The sequence below is a fragment of the Haliotis cracherodii genome, unplaced genomic scaffold, assembly GCF_022045235.1.
Source record: "Haliotis cracherodii isolate W230 unplaced genomic scaffold, xgHalCrac1.p SCAF_3, whole genome shotgun sequence".
In the NCBI taxonomy this organism is placed as follows: domain Eukaryota; kingdom Metazoa; phylum Mollusca; class Gastropoda; order Lepetellida; family Haliotidae; genus Haliotis; species Haliotis cracherodii.
The window spans coordinates 38,240,083-38,264,311 of record NW_027266286.1 but is presented as its reverse complement, the minus strand read 5'-3'; the positions used below and the strand labels follow the sequence as shown (position 1 = coordinate 38,264,311).

Below are 24,229 nucleotides of genomic sequence, written 5' to 3'. Positions count from 1 at the left end.
ACATGGTGGATATTACAGACAACATACTGATATGACCTTTTTATGTAGTTATGATAAATGTTTCACATTTAAGGGGTCGGGAATGTAGGCTACAACGTGTGAGGATAAGTCATTTTAGTTCTCGACTTTCTTTGGTTTGTCCTGGTTAATTATCCGGGTTTTAGTCTGTGCAAGGCCAAGCACATGGATGTAAGCAGCCTGGTTCCCTAGGTATGCTGCGCTGGCGCTACAGCTACATCAGTTACAAGTTGAAATATTTCACAGTTGTTTTTATTAAAGCTTGTACCTGTCAACAATAAGCCTTACAATTAAATTGCCAGTTGGAAGGAAATACATAAAGTCGGTCACAATGGTTCAAGACTGAATCAAGAATGTATGAATCAATCCATGCTGAAGTTTAAAATTCCATTCAAGACAAGAGTACAGATTAACGTGTCAACGGCTTAAGTATATCACCTACTAATGGGAACATTTCAAACATGTCAGAAATACATATTACATAGTCTAGGACACTTAATCCACGTGGACAATTTAATGTGAAGTCATTAGCTATGTTATTTTAGGTCGACAATTTAGAATTCTGATTTGATTTACGCAACAATTTATTACCATTCTCATTATGACCGGGATCTGTGGGTTAAGGTGTACTGTTGCGTTGATTGTCTGCATCACCTTATCACATGGTCTGCAACTGCACAATGATCTCTCGATGTAGTCATGTTTGGATTGTGTACGATTATGAAGTTTTGTGGTGGGAGGTACAGCAATGCACAAAATAAATCTTTGCTGCAAACAGTTATTGAGCAATGGTTTCAAAACAAATTTGAGCCATTGATACTAGTGAAGATAACATCCTTAATAAGAATAATCATTTCACCTCCTTGCTTTGATTTGGATTTTAACCTTGGGATTACTAACAGTTTGTAATATGGTACATCAAGCTTGAATGAGTTTTCTTGAATGCTGACAAACGCTTTCCTGCTTTCTTGTATTTCTTTGGGGAATTACTCCGAAATAGAGAAATAGAGAATTATACATTTTTAAGTCTTTTCTAAAAAAAAAATCACGCTGGAAACATACGGAATTTGGCTATGATGGTTCGAATTTTCCCGCTACTTGGCTTTCCAATTCTGTGTGCACATTCTGTGTCCAGCATCTGTGTTAGCGCCAGCTTATCTGTACAGAAGCTCTGAACAGTAGCCACACAATTCTTGTTATCCCCACCCTCCTGCAGGCTGAAGAGCAGATTATCACGCATAGATCTACATTGTAAATCTATCACATCGTGGAACTTTCTGTTCAAAGATGAGTTCATTGTGGGATGAAGAAATATTCAGCTAGTTTCTACTTCATCATCAGGAGTTCATCCTATTTCTGATAGCTTTCATCCCTTCTTTCTTTTGACCCACTGAGTATTCTATTATGTCTAGTTTCCGTAAACTCTAAGCAATGCCTTCGATTTTCAACAATAAATCATGCGTACAGGGTGGGGGCTGCCATGCGGAAACTGACTGGGTACCCAGTACTGCATGTATTGAGGAATGTTACTCGTAACATACATGTTATGTTCTGACACTGCTTGTGACTGACTTATGCCTGGATAAGCATCTGTACACAATATTCAAATCCATACAGTTGCACAAATACTGTCTTTTTGACCGTTCTGACGCAACTCATGGCGGGATGTCATCCCAATGTTCTGAAAAAGGGTGTGGGTAAAAAACATCACTTGTTTTGTCACAGAAAAAAAAAAAAAATCTCTTGCCACTTGATACTGGTCTTGAAGCGCTGACTCGAAAGACAAATGTCTCTAAAAAAAAAAAATCCCTTCGGATAAAGTGAATTAAAAAATGATACATTGATGTCAAGATGCATAAAAACTGTTGAAACCATCTTTATTAAGCAAATTTCTCTAAGAAGTATTTACACAAGTTGCTATATAAGTTACCAATATTAAATAAAATACAGAAGAAAACATAAAAGTTCACTTTTTTTTAAATCTACCTACAACAGACTTTGAAACTACAGTTGGCATCAATCACTCTGCATTCACTTCTGACAGACGAGCGAGCAACCAACACATAAGTCTCAATTTTCTATGTACATGTTGCACAAAGTGCTAATGACAATGTTATCATCGAATGCCCATGACAATGATACAATCAAAAGAAAAGGTTGCTATTGACAAGTTTAGCACCAAGGCTAAGTCAAATCACAAGGCTGAGCAGCATGGGCTTGCTTGATCACTGGCCACCATATCAACAAACACAAACAAGTCCCTCATGTATAGATTGTGTCATATGTAAAAGTTGTAGAAGTTTCATGTCCAAGCAATTCCACTGTTGCTTGGTAATAAAAGCAAGCCGCTTAATGTGGGCTCAAAATCAACATATAAAATGAACAGGTTTCTTTTCAAAGAAAGTCTTCCAGCATGCATAAAAAGCTTCACATTTTCACAAACTCTGCCAATCATCCATACCTCAGAAAGCAATCTTATGACACATCTGCAAGTAAAAAAGGTCAGAATTACAACAATGAATCACAAAACAACTTATCTATGTAGCACCAAGGCTAATTATAGACACAAATACTTTTCCACAAGAGATGAATACAAACCAGACCTATAGGAGCAGCTCAAACTGTCCTTACTGAAATGTAAAGAATGTTGCTTTAACCTTTAGCCTGCTGAATTATTTTCACACTTCTTACCCCTGCCTGCTGGATTAATTTTAGCATAAGGCCCTCTAAAGAGGGTGGGTGATTTCAAACAGTCGGTGCATCATTAAACAAGGGTCAATTGAAGAAATATTTTTCACATTTACTCCTGATTGAAAACTAAACAATACTATATAAAAATATCCCGATGTTTTCAATCATACCAAGGTTAAGACCAAAGCGAACACAAAACTTGTAAATTTTCTTGAACTTACTTAAATTGCGTTTTTGAAGGTTGTTTGCATTTCATGCTAGGAACCTTTTAATATCCTAACATTTGTGCAAATTGATTTCAATAATCATATCTCCGATACATTAATTTTAATTGAGTAAAAATTTGATGGTCAATTATGAACCATTTCAGTAAATTTATTATCTGATCGTTAAACAGAACTTTTTTCGAGGTCATCATGTCGGTTGCAGAAATACGAATATTCGGGTTAATCTGACGTGTCATGTTATAAAATTTGCAGGAAACAATTAATGACTTATAATTATTCACTAATGCTAATCACAAGCGTTTTGGTTGAATATTTAAGATATACAAAAATTAACAACCTGTGTCATGATGCAGGCAGACGTCCTAAAATAAAACATGGCGCGCTTCCCCCGACCTCCGCATAACTTATTGCTATTCTAATATCAACAAAGTTTACATTGCCTTTATAAATATAACTTGGCGAAAGTTGACGATCTTCTCAATCAAAGAATGTTTTATTCGTCATATTCCGACTTATATGACGAGAGAAAAACGAAAATAAAGATCATGAATTCTGACAGCACTATTTCAATAAGTGCAAAGGTCACCAGATGTGATGTCACAGACGGGTAGTCTGCTGATAATCTTTCGTAACAAAACAATTACAGTAAATTTTGAAATAGTTCGCCTATCACAGACAGCAAAAACATAAGTCGATACACAGTATCAGTAATCACTACTAACATGAAATAAAAATGTGACTTTGGCGATATAATTCGCGTATTAGTTAATCCGTTTGACCTTGCATGCTCCCGTGACCCGGGAACGGTAGACGATAAATCAACATGCCACATGCAAGTTTCTCGGTATCTTTTATTTGAACTTCTGTTGAGTTGATATCTAAAAATCACCATGCAATGTTACGGTGAATATAAATGAGACATGATTCATATTTCTGCGATGTACAAGCTGATAAGTTTCACTACAACAAGTGTATCCCACGTAATACGTCTATGGATATCGTTGTTCAGCAAGATCACCCTCTAGATATCTACAACAGGTGCGCGTAAATTGGCTTGACAAAACGTGTTTCAAAATAACATTCCCCGCGTTGCTGAATAAGATGGGGTATATATAAGCAATAAAATGCTACATACATATTTTCGGTGTTAGTTCCACATCACATTTGGGATAGTTTTCCTTTCGGGAATACATTCATAGATTCTAGAATGATTTTGGAACAGTTTCACGAAGGATTTCTAAATTTATTCGAAAAATATGAAGACCACCATGAATGCGTATTGATGAAAGATTTGTAATTGTTTAATTATTTACAGCTGTTTGCAGGTTTCAGAATTTTAAGTTATATTTAGTAGAAATTCTTTTCCACAATGATGGTGTGGGGACAGTAAATAAATATTGGTCATTGCATCAGCACAGTGTAACTGATCGAACTTCAATTATTATCTTTAGTTTAAACATATTTTTTCAACAATTATTATCTATCACTCTGAAAATCAACGAAGTGAATAAGTAACTCTCTGATGTCATCATTTTAATTTTAGTATTCCATGAATAATGAATAAATCAGATCCTTAACATATACATACTAAACTCATATGGACATTAATCTTGTGCATTATGTGGTTTGTTTCCAAATAAAACAATTCTGAAATATAATTAAATAGGAATATGATACATTAATTACAGTAACAGTACTTGTAACAGAACATGACATTTTTGTTTGTTTAATCACAAGAACCATGGTGGCACATAAGCTGGAAAGTAAGCCATATGTTTCTTAGAAAATGCTATCTCAGTCTTCTGGTTGGAATGAAAAGAAACATGCCTGTGTACATGTTTACCCTTGCCAGATGTATTTTTTCCAGTCAGCCAATCCATTACTTTTGATCACCTTATGTGGTCTATTTTATACATACAGGTACTGCTTCCAACCTGTTTTTTCTTTGTATGCAATCACAGTATCACAACTTCCTCAGCTGGTGTGTATAAAAGTTCCCCTGTCATCATGAAAAAAGAATTATAAAGGAAAGTCATATCTTCATTCAAAAACATATCTGTCTTTCCTTGAATACTCTTTGTCTAAGTGCCAGAAATGTCAGTGTCATAAAAAAATTAAAAAAAAGATTTTCATAAGGACTTTTCTTAGATAGACCTAGATCTAAGTCAAACCATGTGACAAGTTAGGTAGAATTATAACCTTATAAGCCCTCATTTCTGAGGTGTCCATATTTTTCACATTTTTATATATTTTTAAGACAAAACGCGATCCGTGTAGATCTGCATGTTTTGTTATGTAAAACAAATTCTTGTCATAAAATGAGAAAAGGAATCATTTTGACGATTTTTTTTTATCCCATTGATTCACGAAAACCAGTTGAAATGTACAGTGGTGACTTTTGTACCCAAAATTTCTAGTAATTTGTTACCAAAATGTGTATGTGTTTTTGTAGATCTAGATCTACCTAGAATTATTTCAAAGATATACATTAATTTTGGTGTCTTACAGTTAACACAATATCACTTTCCTATCAAAACAATACATTCTAACTTTTTTCTAACAATTTTCTCTCAAAACTAAAAATCAATTTCAAGGATCAGTCATAATCATATTATGAACTTGATGAAATATTTTATTATGTGTTCTGTTCATCTACATGAAAACATAAAAATAATTATAGATCTATTGTCTTATTTTCTTAGGTACAAATTCACAAAGTATTTTGTGTACAATTTAATTTGTTTTGGATACAAAATCACATATAGGAGCCTAGAATCTATATATATTTACACTACCTCGTTTTAAATTTAATATCATCGAGCGTGAAATCCATTACAGTTTTGAATTTAGACTTACACATTTGATGGCGACAATCATGAAGAAATATGAAACAAATAGGAGTGAAGACTGCTCTCCAGATCAATAAATAGTAAATAGTTGACGAAATATGGTAAATTATGTATTTTCTTTTGAATTTGAATCTATTTCGGAATTTCTTTATGATAGCTTACCAACTTTTGCATATTTTGCTTCCATGTGTCACATTCTGTACGTGCTTCCGGTTTCAGATATGATAGCTAAAATTGCAAGTATTTTGATTATTTCTCGTAAACTGCATTATTTTGCTATTGAATGGTTTACCTAGAATGTATATCAATTCAGATTTTGCGTATCATCCAATATTTTTCATTTTTCGCAGTGTTTGTTGACTTTGTTCAACTCAACAAATCGCGAGGTAGGCCACGCCCAAACGTATCACTGACGTTTGTCAATGTGTCTGAAAGTTTATCAAACGAAATCATTTGCAAACTCATTAAAAATGATTTTTTTTACAAAGATTTATACATACGTGTCTATTCTAGAAAATTAACTTAGATGTAACAAAATGATTGTAATAGTCTAACGGGATAACTATGCATGTGGAGTTGTTTGTTTACCGTCGTTGCCATGATCGCACAAGTTCCATCCAATCAATGATGATACGATTCAGATTGTTTTTGTTTACAATTATTTACACTGAAAGTTGCCAATTTTTAGAAATTAAGGAACATGAGTGTTTTCCTTTCGTCAGCAAACAAAAATTTATGATCGAATAGGAAAAATGATGAAATTATAAAGAAAATATCGGACTGCATGCCGTTCAACGTGAAGTGCCAAAAGTCAACAATGGCCGTTTCTGGTAGTTGTGTGCCGAGAAGTTTTTAAACTCGCGATATTTTCTTTTTGAGGTAAATAAATGAAAGTTTTAATATTGAGCAAGCTGAGCATTTATGCATGTCATACGTAATTTAAATGTTATGCAAAGCCTTCTTGGTAAATAGATATGGCGAGTTTTATTTTGGGGTGTCGATCCACGCAATTGGGATCGATGACATGTATCAACCAAGTCAGCGAGCCTTTTACGGCAAGCATAGTGGCCCTTTACGGCAAGTATGGGTTGCTGAAGACCTATTCTACCCTGGAATCTTCACGGGTCGCGTCTGATGTCAACCCATTCGACAGGTGAATAGCATTAGGACGCAACCACAAACAAAACTTGCAATACAATGTAACTATTTACCAAGAAGGCTTTGCGAAACATTTAAATTATGTATGGCATGAATAAATGCTCAGGTGGCTCTTTATCAAAACTTTCAGTACCTTATTTACCCTTAAAAAGAAACTATTGCGAGCTGAAAAAGTTACCATAAATGGCCATTGTTGACTTTTGGCACTTGACATTGAGCGACATGCAGTCGGATATTTACTTTATGTTATCATTTTTTAACATTTTTTTTATCATAATTTTTTGTCTGCTGATGAAAAAACACACACCAAAGTTCCTTAATTTCTAAAACTTAGCAACTTTCGGTGTTATTAAATGTTAACAAAAACAATCTGAATCATCATGATCATAATATCATCAATAGGATTGATCTTTTACGATCATTGCAACGGCGGTAAACAAACAATTCCATATGCATTGTGATCCTGTAATAGTATTAAAATAATTTAGTAACATCTAACTTAATTTTCTAGAATTATTTACACTGATGCATAAATCTTTGTAAAACAATACCTCATTTTTTGCATTGTTTGCAAATGATTTTGTTTCATAAACTTTCTGACATTGACCTGCTGTTGGCAAGCCGACCAACACATTATGAAACACTTTTGGGCGTTGCCTAACTCACGTTTTGTTTAGTTGAACAAAGTCAACAATCGCTGTGAATAATTAAAAATATTTTATGATACGCAACATCTGAACTTACATATTCAATGCCTTTAATATTTTAAATTGTTCTTTTTGGCAATGATAAACCAATAACAATATTATGTTGTTATTATGTCATATCAATGTCTTATATCCCACCCCACCGCCTTAGTTGTCAGAAAATAATTTGAAAAACACTGACGGAGGAAAACAAAACAGTAAGCACGAACACTGCATGTCACACATTCAGGCAAAATATGCAAAAGTGTATCAAAATATCGTCAATAAATTCCGAAAAAGATTCAACAGAAATGACATAATTTACTATCTATTGTCAACTGAACACTAACTTGTGACCTGGATAGCAGTCTTCGCTCCGATTTTACATTTTTTCGTGACTGACGCTGGTGTGTACCATCAAATGTTAGACTAATACATGGATTCCACCGTCAATGTTTTTCAAATTAATTTCTGACAACTAAGGCGGTGGGGAGGGATATAACACATTGATATGGCATAATAACAACATAATGTTGTTATTGGTTTATCATTGCAAAAAAGAACAATTTAAAATATTAAAGGCATTGAAAAGTATTATGGAAACTGTCTGAGAACATCCAGGGATTCAGGGTGTATATATATAGGCTCAAGGTAATTTGGTACCCCAAACAAATTGAATTGTACCCAAAATACTTTGTGAATTTGTACCTAAGCAAATAAGACAATAGATCTATAATTATATTTATGTTTTCATGTACATTGCGAACATTAGTAAATGATTAAACATAAAAAACATTTCATTAAGTTAATAATATGATGACTGACCCTTGAAAAAGATTGTTTGGTTTTGATAGAAAAGTTAAGTTGATTAAACCTAAGTTCATTGTGTTGTCTTGATAGGAAAGTGATAGTTAATCAATTTTAGGATACTAAAATTAATGTATATCTTTGAAAAAAAAGGAAAATTATTCTAGGTAGATCTACAAAAATCACATACCCATTTGGGTACCAAATCACTAGATATTTTGGGTAAAAAAATCACTACATTTCAACTGGATTTCGTGAAATTAAGGAGGATTCCTTTTCACATTTTAAGACAAGAATTTGTTTTACGTAACAAAACTGGTAGATCTACACGGCTCATGTTTTGTCCTAAAAATAGAAAGAAAATGTTAAGAGGCCCATAGGGCCTGTATCGCTCACCTGGATATTTACGCAATCATGACAAAATATACATTTGCAATGTACATGTATATCATACTGCAAATATATTGTAATTTTGACTGACAGCATTTAAAATGGGTGGATGGCAAATCTGACAGCAGGAATGTGTATTTCTCTAGATACAAATGTCGCATAAAGACCTGAACTGTTTCCATGTTATGATCCAGGATAAATCATAATAAAGGTATTATTCTCTTCATAACAAACAAATGTATACAATGTATCTGTTTATTATAGGGTAGGGATAATATGGGTTTGCATGTCAAAGTCAGGGTTTTAACTCCTTTGGGAGTGCCGAACAGATGAACAGAAGGGCCAGTCCTGGTAGCATATGAGCATTCCATCATTGTACTCTCAATTGAACATATGGTTTTGAGGTGGGGATCTTTACTGTGTCCAAGTTATGAACTCTATTAAGCCCCGCCCCTTTGTCCCCGGGGTTCAGCCCTGCCATTTCTCCAATTTGAATCATCACCGTTGGAGAATGCTTCCAATCAAATATGGTTGATAACTATCTCTTAGTTCCAGAGAGGTAGTCATTTAAAGCAATATAGCCAAATAACCCCTATTTGTGGGGTTAGCCAGTCCAGTCAAATTTTGATAATTTCCAATTAGTGGTTCAGAAGAAGTTGTTTGAATAAATTGTGACGTACTGACAACGGATGCCACGGTATGGCATAAGGTGAGCTAAAAATATGGACACCTCAGAAATGAGGGCTTTTAAAGTTATAATTCTCCCTAACTTGTCACATGGTTTTGACAGGTCTATCAAAGAAAAATCCTCATAAAAAAAATGTTTTATTTTATTTTTATGACACTGACAATATCTAGCACTTAACCAAAGAGCATTCAAATAAAGACATATGTTTTTGATAGATAATACAACTTTCCTTTCCAATTTTTGTTTCATGATGGCAGGGGCACTTTTATACACACCAGCTGCAGGGTTAGGTATTGGCACTAGTCCTATAGTCCTTGCCAAACTGCCCAATGGTAAAGGTATCATAAGTACTAGTAGAAAATTGCCATTTTTAAGGGTTTTGCTATATGTTATTATAAGGACTTGTGAACGAAAACTGTTAGTTTCTAACGCTGCAGCTGAGGTAGTTGTGATACTGTAATTGCATATAAAGGAAAAACAGGTTTGCAGCAGTACTTATTTGTGCAAAATAGACCACATAAGGTGAACTAAAGTCATGGGGTGTGGCTGAGGCAAGGATATTCATGTACACAGGCACATTTCTTTTCACTCCAACCAGAAGACAGACATGTGGAACATAAGGACCTTTTCTGACTCGATATTCCGAAACCCATCAAATGATCAAGGATGTCAGATCCAATGCTGGTGATGATCTGCATTTATTTTAATTTTTTTATACATGTACATCACACTGACAAATAGATGAAAACCTGTTGACCACAGTCATTCACAATGGTTCATGTTCCTTCAGGCATTAATATTTTTGTAAATAGAAATTATTCAATCAAAACATGATTTAAGATATTGGAGATATGACACTGAAATTAGTTTGACGGTTTAAGCAGGTTCCTAATAAGGGACATCCACTCATCATCCAAAATGTCTTGAAGGAGCTTTTTTCCAAATACTGTATTTTCTTGCGTATAATGCATAACCCCCTCTAGCGTATTCAGTATTTTGAAAAAACAAAACAAGAAATTTCAAATATTATGTGCATAAAAAGATCCATCATACCCCTTCAGCGAATTCAGGTAAACAAACAGGTGATAACTCAAATTTGAAAAAAACAAACAAAACAAAACAAAAAAAAACATTAAAAAATCCCAAGGCATGCTGATTTACCGTAAATCTGAATGGTATTTTTTGTTGCTAGGCATTGTTTTACATGCTGGGATTCAGATTACCTTGTGTATATTCTCGTGAACTAAGCCGGAAACAGCAATCAGCTGTACACACATTTTCTTGGAATCTACCGGTGATTCGGTTAAAACTAACCCAATAATATTACTTCAAAGGATTTTGATGCAAGGAAAATTGTATCTGAAACTATTTTTTAATCATTTAAAAAATAATAACCCTATGTGTAGCACTTTGGTGCAGCTGATCACTATTGCCTGTTATTTTTTCCCAACAGGGAACAATCTGACCAGACACCGTCAAGGCTCCCGCACACGTGATCATAAAAACAACATGTTGACATAGAATTGTCAAACTACAACAAATATGACTTTTGACAAGTCAAAGTAGGCATTTTTGATATGTGTATCCATTGTCCTCTGTCAACTAAAGTTCGTTTCAAGGCGTCAACAGCGGTAATCTGACCGTGGTTGCTGTTAATAGTTATGTGATCTTCCGATGACTTTAAACACGATTTTGATGAAATTAAAACAATATTAAAAGGAATTTTGAATAAAATTAATGAAATACAGTGATCCCTCGCTACAACTCTACCTTCGGGGTCCAAATAATTGATGAGCATTATAGATGATCAGCGGTTTAACGAAGGTTGAGACGTAGGTGGTAGATGACAACAAAACAGTATACATGCTCTGCCTACCTAATACGATCTACCTTGCACGTTTCAGGGTTTCAAAAAAGATTAGAATAGAAGTTATTTATGATTCATAGTGTAGCAAAAGATTTATCAAGTATTTATATGCGCTTTTAAAAACCCCAACACATTGTATCCCTTCAGGAGAATAAACAGGTAGATCTATAACAAACTTGGTCAATAAAAGTATGAAATTTTATAAAAAACATCACTAGACATGATGATTTAACATTTGAAATATATTTCCTGCTCTCTAAGGTATTCTTTTATATGCAGAGATTAAGATTACCGTGTGTATTTTCTCGTAAACTAAGCCGGAAATAGCAATCAGCCGTGCACGCGTTTCCTCCAAATCTACCGTGATTCAGTTAAAACGTACCCAGTGATACCACTTAAAAGAAATCTGATATTATTTTATCAGGAATAATATATTCCAATATCGTGTTATTTTAGTTGCAGCTTCCACCATATATAGTTAAAATTATAAGAACGACAAGCGTAGCACTTTGGTACAGATTGTATGCAGGATATTTTTTTACTTTTTTTAATCTATTCGATAGCGAAAACATTATGTTGACATTTAATAGTCAAACAGCCTCAAATATGACTTTTAGCGAGTCATGGTAAGGCATTTATGATATGTGTATCCATTCTCTTGCAACTAAAGTTCGTTTCAAGGTGTTAATAGCGGTAAGATCTACCGATCACTTCGCATATGATTTAGCCGAAATTATTTTAAACATTGTTATAGAATGTAATAATTGAATGAAATTTTAAATATATACTACTCAAAATATACTACTCAAAAGAAGTTAAGGATCACCTGATTCTTTCATATTACAATAGTTAATCTCATGCCATGACAGATTAACTATACCAATATGAAAGAATTGGGTGGTCCTTAACTTCTTTTGAGTAGTATAATTAAAATATATATATTGCAACATTAGTCCAGTTAAACAATTATTACAAGATATTATAATAATAGGATTAAATTGTGTACTTCAGTTCGGATTTGTTGACTTGTATTTCCGGCGTTACGTGATCACTGATCAGCTCATAATGTTTTCTGAGATGGGGGGAAAACATCGTGTCTTTGGAAAACTTTAACTTATTGAAAATGTTAGTAAATTTTGGGAGCCATGCTTTACCACGAGCTATAACCGAGCTAGCGCTATATTGAAGGGCGCAATAACGAGGGAACACTGTAAGTTACAAACTGAAGTCCAGATATACAATGAACACTTTTTATAACCAGACTGTAATTACATGATTAGGTACAGATTTGTTGACATGGCATTTGCGGTGTGACATGCTCATGGTAATGTCTTTGCTTGGGGGAGGGGGAGGACATGATTAAATCATTATGGCGTGTATAATGAGCACCCTCTTCTACACAGCTGTATTTTTTTGGGGAAAAATGTGCAACATACTCAAGAAAATAGGGTATTGTAATCAATATGCCGCTTGCCCCATCCAAGATTGAATAAATCCTGAAAAATCCCTTCAATCCAGTCAAGACAGCATTGGTGGGCTGTTTTAAGTGAATGTCTAGGTCAAAACAAGGTACAGTCAAGTCTCGTTAATCCGACATCGTTGGTTGCACATGATTGTGTCAGATTAACGAGTATGTCAGATTAACGAAATTAAGTGATTTGTGATCGAAAATCGGACATCTTCACGATAGATAATAACCGTGTGTACCTTGTAATAAAATCATGAAAAACGAAATATTTATATTGTTATGTTGTTTATTCATTCATTAATTTATAATTAATGACATTGCAATAATAATTTTCCCATTTATACGTAACAATAGAGACATTACTCACTGAATATATCACATCAACCACACGTTTCCTCGTGTAAATGCAAGTGCTACTGTCTTAACAACTTGCTTCATCTACTTAAAATAGTCTGTCAGTGTTTTCTGTTTCTCACATTTTGAAGGCACATTTCTCAAAGTCCCTGTTCGCTTGACGTCTAGGGCTTGTGGTTGTTCAGCATCAACATTGTCGAGGTGTAATTTCATTTGCTGTTTCTTATAATTAAGCTTGAAATTCTTTATGAACCCGGCATCTAGTGGCTGAATGTGCGATGTGGTGTTTGGTGGCAAAAAGTGACATTTCACATTAGTTGTGTCGACAGTAGCATGGGATGGGGCAATACCACGTGGCGTCGCTCCAATCGCATTTGCCGATCCAAGATCAGTAGCCAGGCTTTGAATATTAATGAAGTCATCCATGCTTTCTTGTTTACATACCAGTCGACCATGTTTTATATACCAGTTCGTATTTTAAACTGGCTTCATGCACATTTATCAGGCTTCAATCTGTAAACTACATTTGTATAGCTTTGTACATACAGGTTTGAATAGCTTTTCCTTCGTTGCAAATTAGGTGTGTCGGAGTCGGAGTGCGGGAATGACGGATTAACCGGACTAAATAGCGCTGAATCTATCGGTTCCAATCATTTGTGTCGGATAAAGCCGAGTGTCGGATTAACGAGTGTCGGATTAACGAGACTTGACTGTACATGTACTTACAACTCATTGGAGCATCTCCAAATCTCCTTCGCAATTGGTCATGGTTGAATTTCAAAAATGCCTCGTATTGCTCTGGAAAAAAAGATAATTAAGATCACAATATATAGATTTCCAAAAATGAGGTTATCCAGTGAGGGCAAGGTTTGGATAATTATTTCTGTTATGTTCATATGATCAAGCTGATGGATTATCAATTAAATATTGTTTGCGCCTTCCTCTTCCTGAGTTGGCTATCCTTTCAGGAAAGGAAGGCTAAATAAGTGAGTGAGTATGGTTTTATGCCGCTTTTAGCGCCTGAATTGGACTTCACACATTGTACCCATGTGGGAAATCAAACCTGGATCTTGGCGTGACGAGCGAACACCTTAACACCAAGGCTACCCCACCGTTCCTGGCTAAATGAAGCAATGACATGGTATCAATTTAATCTCAAACCATGACAAGTCTCTCCAAAACAGAAAATGTATTTGCAAACTTGAAGTACCACCACAGCAACTCTAAATTTCAATGGCATTGCTTTTAACAAATGGTAAATTGATGATCGAACATGTCAAAGAGCAAAATAAAGAAGATTCATGTAAATAGGCAAATTAAATAAAGTAATAAACAAAACCAATAAAAGAAAAATGTACAAATTGTCAAACTTGTTAATTGTGTAACGCAAGTCAAATGACATCTCAGCATTTGTCACCTGATTTAGGCTCTGACACAAGTTTTAACAAGAGTTTGCTACTAACGTGGCTATATACCCCACCCTTGTGGCAGAATTGATGACATAATTAAATCTAAACAAACCCTAACCTTTTTTAACCGAGGTGGAACTTGTCATGGAAATTGTATAAAAAAGATGAGTTTGGAACCTAAACCCATCTTGTTGCCATGGAAACGTAAAAAATGTTAATTTCTAAAATTCAAAAGGCACCAGTTCAGCATGTACCTGACAAACCTGCAATGTTTCATGAAAAAGTATTGAACGGTTTCCGAGTTATGCTCCGGAAATGAACCCTACCCTCACAGAACTAAAGTCCATCTTGTTGCCATGGAAACGTAATAAATGTTAATTTCTAAAATTTCTAAATCGCAAAAAGCACCAGTTCAGCATGTACCTGACAGACATGCAAAGTTTCATGAAACAATATTGAACGGTTTATGAGTTATGCTCCAGTCACGAAACGTCACGCCAACTTCATTGGGCGGGGGATAAAAATAGGTTGTGATGCCTTGGTTAAGTTAAAATGTTCAGGATAACACGATTGAAGTATTTTTTAAATATATCATACGGCACTTCATAGTAGATTACGGCTAGGGGTGTCACTATACAGGCACCTCAAGATTTGGAGGTCAAGATATCAAGAGTATCTTGATACCACAATACCGACCTTTTAAGCGTAAATTTAGAAGGAAATTATTACGTATCACATTGATAATAATGTGTTCTAATCACTATCAGTAGATTATTTTGTAAAATAATAATACTTAGAAAAGGTTGATTCTGTTTATTCAAACAAGTGTCAGACACTAACAAGAGTTTGCCACTAACGTGGTTATATCCCCTGCTCCTGTTGCAGAATTTATGACATAATTGAATCTAAAAAAAAAAGATGAGTTTGGAACCATGTCCATCTTGTTGCCATGGAAAAGAAAAAAATAAATATTTCTAAAATTTCTCAATAGCAAAAGGCACCAGTTCAGCATGTACCTGACAGACCTGTAAAGTTTGATATATTGAACGGTTTATGAGTTATGCTCCGGAAACGAAACGTGACGGATGGACGGAGCCAGTTTCTATATCCCCCGCCAACTTCGTTGGGCGGGGGATAACAAGTTAGTTGGAACTTGAAATGTACTTTTAAGAAATGCTGAAAAGTGAATACAGTCCCACATTTGTTTGTCATTTAAATGAATGGAAGTGTTCAATTGCTTCATGTCACTTGTGACCACATCTTGGGGAAACAAAATAGTAATCACACATCATAATTAACTCAATGTCAAGCCTCACTTCACCATAATCAAATCATTTATCAGTCAGCTATTGTCATACTTTGTCAGCTACTTTTATGAGTTACTGGTAATTAACAACACTGCTCTGAACATGCTGAACCAGCTCCACCAGTAAAATACCACGAAGAAGAATTAGTATAAAAATGATTCAGCCTACATAGCATAAATGGAAGAAAATGTCAAATGTTCTTATATCTTAATTTAAAAATAAAAAGCCAACAATATAAACGCTGCTTAACCCAAGCAGCAAATACTAACACTAAACACTTGTTAAGTCTGATCAGACAATAACATCTAAACTTTTCTTTCATTTGCTTGCAATTTTCATTGAAAGTTTACAACTTCCATTTTCATCCAAATTACTTGTATATTAACTTGAGATTGCAGATGAATGGTGCCTTTGTAAGTGAAAGCTCATGTTGGTTGTGCTACCGGTGTAGGAAATGTGCATTTTACAGTTACATAGAGCCAAGAATTAAAGGCGACGAAAGCCGAGATGTCATTTGACTTACATTACACGCGATCGTAGAAAAAAAATGAAAATAATAACTTAGATGTAAGTTTGATTACTTTTAGATATATTTTTGTTGATTTTATTTATTACTTAGTATAATATATTTAAAGATTTGTTTAAAACGTCTTTATTTTGCTCTTTGACATGTTTGATGTGGACCTGTTGTCGAAATGTGTGCCCGAGAATTTTATTTTCAATAACATCGCGGGAAATAGTGAATAATTTTTTAATTTATCGATATAAAATGATAAATTGAAATGGAATACGTATTTCAGACATTGTGAAATGTGATAGATTTAATAAATGAATGATATTACAGGTAGGTCCTTAAAAATATATACTATTTTGACGTGACTACGGCTTGGCCGGGAAAACCGGCCTACAGTGTCTTGGGACTCGATGCTTCTTGGCCCGGAAAACCAGCCTACGGTGTTGAAAGAGTTAAGAAGCATCATACTTTTTTTACCTCTAATACTTACCAGCTACCTTGTTTGTCAAGACTGAGTTGTATTCTTCTCTGATCTGATCTTCTCTGTCTTTGACCATTCTCTCACATATCATACTAACTTGTCTAAATGTGAAAAGAGGTACATCTTTTTTGCTTGGTGATAGGGTGTTATAGAGAGATGACTGGGAGTTTGAAGAGGTTGGGCTCTCCATGCCAGAGGTAGAGGGCATGTCCATGGAGGGATGGGGAGGACTTGTAGAACCTGGATATTGTAGTTGGCGCCTCCTTTGCATCTTCTTTATCTCCAAACTAATGCTAGCAGCAATTTGTTCTGAAAATGACAAAATAAAAATAGACTCCAAAGATGCTATTAACTGGGCCAAAGCACTTTGAAATCTACAGTTTAAGTCAACACAGAAAGTCAGTTCACAAAAGATGCCAGTATTCACATTCACAAATATCAATACCAATCAATAAAACAGCCCCAGAAGAAAATTCTGCGATACAATAAACTAGTGCTAAGCATAGCGGAGTTATGCCCCCTTTTCTTTGTGTGTACACTCAGAGAAAATTCAGTTTTCGTAATTTACAGCATGCTATTTTTTACATTGAATGTATGTCGTTATACATACGCTCATAACTCCATTTGATATGTAGTTATGTCGTTCAGATAGTAGGCAGTATTTTGTTCGCTCACGGTTTCCGTAAAGCTTCTAAATAAAAAAAATCGTTGCACAGTACTTTTATCGTGTACGATAATAACCGGAGAAATTTACTATTTTTCAATGCTGAATAAATTGTCAAACACTTTGAGTGTCTTTTTTTAAAACTGGTTTAATACTGGCAGTTAAATTTACACTATCAAATAGGAAATTTAATATTTTCCACCTCTGCGTAATTTTATAGCCAGAAATAAATCCAGTGCCATGTGAGCGCAATTCTCGCACAACCTTCCCTTTTCGGATCTTAGGAAAATATGCGTCAGAAAAAAGAAACTCGGCATCCAGAGGGTTAAGAGCCCATTAGCTAAGGAAATTAACTGTAAAGCGGCAGGAAAATGATGGATGCCTTAGCAGAATTTGTGTGAATATGGCGGTATGCCATAGGTGTCCGGTATTGCATTCTTTCTAAATTAGGTTTAGAATTGTGTTTATAGAAGAAAAGAAAGATGGTAGTTCGTTGTTGGATTTCTGTCACATGACAACGTGTCTTTTAAAAATTTGTATTTGAGCAAGGTACTCATATGGTGTTTTTTCGGCCCTTGTTTATATCAGTTGACATCCCAGGTCCCTTTAATATGATTAAACCTCGAAATTGAACATCAAAGCAATTCCTATACATCTAAACTCAGACAACATTATTACATGAAAATAGCTCATGGTGAGTGAAAACAAGAAACCTGTGGTATTTTTTATTATTTTTCGAAACTGAAAATGGCACTTATGACAGGTTCTACTCTAAGGACTTACAAAAGCTCTTTTTAATCTGGCGAGATGGCTGAAAGACATAGAAACGTACTATGCAAGGAACTAGCTTGTGCATATCCCTTCTCAAAAAGGTGGAGGGGTAGTCTGTATACATACTGCAGTAGCCAACCAATGAAGCCGGCTAACTGCTGTCGTCTGTGTCCTTAGCATTTCGAAATCATTTCAAGGATGTATTGTTTAATGAATCCAAAAGTAATTTGGATGTCAAATTGTCATTAACCAAACATTTTAACAGTTACACATGAAGAGTGAATCCGACTCTTTTGCACCACTGAAATCGTTTTCTTTCGCGGATCATTTGTAACACAACAAAATCCTTAGTACTGGTACAGATAAAGACCCAAAATGTAACATTCTACCCAGATTATTTTGATTACCTGAAGTGTATTTTGGAGTCACATCTGCAAATGGGGATGGATTGAGTTGATGTGCCTTTGTTGGGGGCGTTGATGGTGACAGTGTCATTGGCATACACCTTCTTCGCTTTGGCGTTCCTTGACCAGGACTATGCAATGGGTCGAAATCATGACTTCTCTTGAGCGTTGCTCCACAAGCCATCTTTTCACCACAAATTGGCCGATGGCTCCCTTGTTTCAATCACCCACAAATCAATAGAAATCCACGGAAAATATTAAATAAACAGTTATAGACGTAGTTCGATAGTATTTCTTCTCTTCTACGACCGAAGACTTTTAAAAATATCTCAACTTTATCAACGATGGTCGCAGATTACCAACTGCTCACCGTACCAACCGATATTTAAAATGGCCGTTTGAGTCCGATTATATGCGCCTCGATCTGACATACAGGTTTGTGGTAATGTGAAATTCGATCATCAAATACGTTTTTGGATTTATCGTACATCATAACACACGAAAAGTATGAGTGGTAATTAGGTATTAGAATAGGGGTGTCTTTTTATTGTGGAACATGTCACTCTAAAAAATGACCTCAAACAGAAAGGACTAGTAAATGCGCATACTAAGACCAGAATTCGTGTTTGTTACAATCGGTATTTTCAACACCGGAAGTAAACAATCTTGAAAAGTGTGTAAAATAGCGACGTCCTCTTTGTGACTCTCTTGATAAACCCGGTAAATACAGTGTCAGCAGAAATAGTATTTCCCTGTCATTGAGTATATATGCCATGATTAGGAGCTCAACCAGACCCTTTTATATTCACATTTGGCACGATCGCTACCACTAAGATAGTATAAGGACCCAATGCCAATGACAAGTTGTAAAGCAATTTACAGATGACTCAAAAGAGTTAAATTTTCCGGGGCCTCAACAATTCAAAAGGTAAGTAAGATCTTAAACAGCTGGTAAAGGATGCCAAAGGGTGACATTCTCTAGGTATAGTGCTGCGTGTGTTTATAGTAATTCTGCCGTGTGAAATATTACAGCTATCTTTCGAGATGATGTGTAATAAAATAACTAGAATGTAAGATATGTGCATTTAGAAATCATTTAGAAAACGGCACCAGAGTGGCTGACATGGCACCTGTTTTGCCTGAGAAAACGGTACCATTTATAATATTTGGTATCTTCGCATACTGTGTTTTCACGACCCTAAGAAGTATTGGAGCACCTTTAGAATACATGCAGTAGCCTGTAACCTCGGGGTATCACGGTACTTGTCATATACGCTAATTGGAACAAAATGCACTCACTAACCTTTATGATTATTCATGTTCTCTAAATCAGGTGTTATTTATTTTGTCTAAATATGCATATTTTACTTATAAAAGTTCATTATTTACATTAGTTGCACCGAGTAAAAGCTGGGCCTTGCGCTCAGTTTGACAAAGGAGAGAACTCCACTGTATTGCGGGACAGGGAAAAGTTGTCTATGAAGGTCCGAATTGGACAAAAGCAGCCACTAAGTATAATGTTCTTGAATGATCCTTGCTCTGTTGATAAATGATATGATCCTTGAAGGAGTGAAACGAAGACTTTTATTCGTTGTCAATGTAATGAATACAGGGTGCCGCCATTGATACTGGCTCGCACATGGTCAATCCCAAATAGAGACCCTGACCTCTGACCCATACATATGCAAGGCCGTAGTTAACTTTTTTTGACAGGGAGGGCAAATATTTGTACGAGTATGACTTGTCCTACACTTGATTCAAATAAAACTGTTTTCTATAAAAAAAAAAATCCAGGGGGGCAACTGCACCCCGGCTGGCTACGGCAGTGATATGCATACAATTATAAACCTTGATTGCATATACACTACAATCCTCCTTAACTTTACATTAAAAAGTAGGGCAACATACAACTGATACGTAATAATCTAAAAACTTACTAGTTAAGCCAGATATCCTGATTGCCTAGAAGAATATTATCTTGAAAACAATCCTATCAGATTATATAAATCACAATATTAACTTAATCTTCTAAAACGATGAACAACCTCAAATACCGTCCTTAACACTGACATAAATCATTACTTTGCTGAATATTAAGATAATAGGGATACTTTCTTGAACAAACATCAAATCTTATGTAAGAAATTGAAGGATATACAATTGTATTCTATCTGCATACTAATCAGTAACAGAACTAGACCACTTTTACATGAACTAACCAGTGGAATTATAAATCAACTGTTGTCAACCTTTATGTTCAACCTTTATGCTCCGGATAGAACATATCTTTGATGATCATAATATGTTCAAAAACACTTTATAAAAGTTCTGATATAAAGATCACACTTTATGTGTACATTTGTGATTTTACATCACTAATGTTTCTCTTTGAACTTCATCTGATGTTTCACCTGACTGATTTGAATTATCAATTTGAGAGTCACCGTCACCATTATCCATACTATCTGCAGATCTTGCCATCTCCTCTTGTTCATAGTTAGACAGTTCTTTTGAATCAATACTGATTGGTTTGAAATGTGAGAAGTTTAGGGTTATCTTTTATGCACTACCAACATGCTTTGCAGTTATCATCGATCCGTTCTCATCCGTGATCACATACTGATGAACATCGAATGCAGGTGTCATCTTGTTCTTCCTCGGTTGGCGGACAAGTACTGAGTCACCAACACTTAAACTGGATTCCTTAACTTGACGACGTTGATTTGCCTTCAGTCTCATCTTCTCCTTGTTGCGGATGTCGTCCAGTCTTATTTGAATCTCATTCTTGATCTTTGGTTGTAGATTGCGAGTATTCACCTGTGGTAATTGAGTATTCATAGATCTTCCTGTAAGTGCTTCGAATAGGCTTACATTGGTGCTTGAATGTGGAGTTGCCCTATAACTGCGAAGGAATTTGAAAATTTCCTGCTTCCAATTGAGTCCTTCTGCACACGAAGCTTGTGTACACTTTTTGAGATTGCGCATGAAGCGTTCTGCTTCTCTGTTAGCTTCTGGCCATAGGGAGGTTGATTTTGCGATGCTGAAATCCAAGGTAATTTGCGAACTGTGTAAACTCCTTGCTGTTGAATAGTGGACCATTGTCTGATTTCACAATTCGAGGTATTCCTTGCCTCGAGAATATGGCATCAAGCTTTGGACAAACAGATTTTGCGGATGTTTATTGACCAAATTCCACTTCTGGATATCGACTATAATCATCTACAACCACAAGCAAGTATTCTCCAGACGGATAAGGTCCTGAGAAGTTGATCGACACATTTTCCCATGGAGATGATGGAAGAATTGTCATTTTTAGGGGTTCTCTATGAACAGGAGTGTCGATAGTTGACTGACATGCGATGCAGCGCTTGATCTTGTCTTCAACTAGATGATCTATACCAGGAAACCATTCCTTTTCATGTAGGAGCCTCTTGGTCTTTACTATTCCTTGATGTCCTTGATGCGCAAGGCTGATGCTGTAGAACTTGTGGGATCACAATCCTGTGGTCCAAACACTACACCTCTAAACCTACCAGTTGAAAGGCTTCCAAACACTACATCTGTAAACCTACTAGTTGAAGGGCTTCCAAACACTACACCTGTAAACCTACTAGTTGAAAGGCTTCCAAACACTACACCTGTAAACCTACTAGTTGAAAGGCTTCCAAACACTACACCTCTAAATCTACTAGTTGAAAGGCTTCCAAATACTACACCTGTACACCTACTACTGGTAGTTGAAAGGCTTCCAAACACTACACCTCTAAACCTACTAGTTTAAAGGCTTCCAAACACTACACCTCTAAACCTACTAGTTGAAAGGCTTCCAAACACTACACCTGTAAACCTACTAGTTGAAAGGCTTCCAAACACTACACCTGTAAACCTACTAGTTGAAAGGCTTCCAAACACTACACCTGTAAACCTACTAGTTGAAAGGCTTCCAAACACTACACCTCTAAACCTACTAGTTGAAAGACTTCCAAACACTACACCTGTAAACCTACTAGTTGAAAGGCTTCAAAATACTACACCTGTAAACCTACTAGTTGAGAGGCTTCCAAATACTACACCTCTAAACCTACTAGTTGAAAGGCTTCCAAACACTACACCTCTGAACCTACTAGTTGAGAGGCTTCCAAATACTACATCTGTAAAGATAATAGTTTAAAGGTTTCCAAACACTACACCTCTCAACCTACAAGTTGAAAGGCTTCCAAACACTACACCTCTAAACCTACTTGTTGAAAGACTTCCAAACACTACACCTCTAAACCTACTAGTTGAAAGGCTTCCTAAAACTACACCTCTAAACCTACTTGTTAAAAAACTTCCAAACACTACACCTCTAAACCTACTTGTTGAAAGGCTTCCAAACACTGCACCTCTAAACCTACTAGTTGAAAGGCCACCAAACACTGCACCTCTAAACCTACTAGTTGAAAGGCTTCCAAACACTACACCTCTAAACCTACTAGTTCAAAGGCTTCCAAACACTATACCTCTAAACCTACTAGTTTAAAGGCTTCCAAACACTACACCTCTAAACCTCTAGACCTACTAGTTGAAAGGCTTCCAAACACTACACCTGTAAACCTACTAGTTGAAAGGCTTCCAAATACTACACCTGTAAACCTACTAGTGGAAAGGCTTCCAAACACTACACCTGTAAACCTACTAGTTGAAAGACTTCCAAACTCTACACCTGTAAACCTACTAGTTGAAAGGCTTCCAAATACTACACCTGTAAACCTACTAGTTGAGAGGCTTCCAAATACTACACCTCTAAACCTACTAGTTGAAAGGCTTCCAAACACTACACCTCTCAACCTACTAGTTGAGAGGCTTCCAAATACTACATCTGTAAAGATAACAGTTTAAAGGTTTCCAAACACTACACCTCTAAACCTACAAGTTGAAAGGCTTCCAAACACTACACCTGTAAACCTACTTGTTGAAAGACTTCCAAACACTACACCTCTAAACCTACTAGTTGAAAGGCTTCCTAAAACTACACCTCTAAACCTACTTGTTAAAAAACTTCCAAACACTACACCTGTAAACCTACTTGTTGAAAGGCTTCCAAACACTGCACCTCTAAACCTACTAGTTGAAAGGCCACCAAACACTGCACCTCTAAACCTACTAGTTGAAAGGCTTCCAAACACTACACCTCTAAACCTACTAGTTCAAAGGCTTCCAAACACTATACCTCTAAACCTACTAGTTTAAAGGCTTCCAAACACTACACCTCTAAACCTCTAGACCTACTAGTTGAAAGGCTTCCAAACACTACACCTGTAAACCTACTAGTTGAAAGGCTTCCAAATACTACACCTGTAAACCTACTAGTTGAAAGGCTTCCAAACACTACACCTCTAAACCTACTAGTTGAAAGACTTCCAAATACTACACCTCTAAACCTACTAGTTGAGCGGCTTCCAAACACTACACCTCTAAACCTACTAGTTGAAAG

The 24,229-nt window shown here is 35.7% G+C and overlaps 2 protein-coding genes across 5 annotated transcripts in view; one reads left to right on the top strand and one right to left on the bottom strand.

Annotated features, from left to right (window-relative positions):
• Window positions 1–1,876: 1,876 nt before the first annotated feature.
• On the bottom strand, window positions 1,877–19,176 carry LOC139474245 (akirin-2-like). Its single transcript, XM_071257171.1, has 4 exons — window positions 18,757–19,176; window positions 16,924–17,223; window positions 13,930–14,001; window positions 1,877–2,504 (listed from the first exon to the last, which is right to left on the bottom strand). The coding sequence occupies exons 1-4, from the start codon at window positions 18,935–18,937 to the stop codon at window positions 2,494–2,496; spliced, it is 564 nt and encodes a 187-aa protein (XP_071113272.1). The 5' UTR covers window positions 18,938–19,176; the 3' UTR covers window positions 1,877–2,493.
• Window positions 19,177–19,434: 258 nt separating this feature from the next.
• LOC139473774 (E3 ubiquitin-protein ligase SHPRH-like) overlaps window positions 19,435–24,229 on the top strand; it is a 361,380-nt gene continuing 356,585 nt past the window's right edge. For all 4 annotated transcript variants that reach the window (XM_071256526.1, XM_071256527.1, XM_071256528.1 and 1 more), the window contains exon 1: window positions 19,435–19,681. The gene's annotated coding sequence lies outside the window, so the exon portion shown is untranslated. The remainder of the gene's footprint in view (window positions 19,682–24,229) is intronic.

Coding starts and splice junctions, on each gene's coding strand:
- LOC139474245 (XM_071257171.1), bottom strand. CDS start 18,937: ATGGCTTGTGGAGCAACGCTCAAGAGAAGTCATGATTTCGACCCATTG. Junction 17,224..18,756: donor GACTCCAAAATACACTTCAG/GTAATCAAAATA, acceptor TGTCATTTTCAG/AACAAATTGCTGCTAGCATT. Junction 14,002..16,923: donor CTTGACAAACAAGGTAGCTG/GTAAGTATTAGA, acceptor CTTTTTTTCCAG/AGCAATACGAGGCATTTTTG.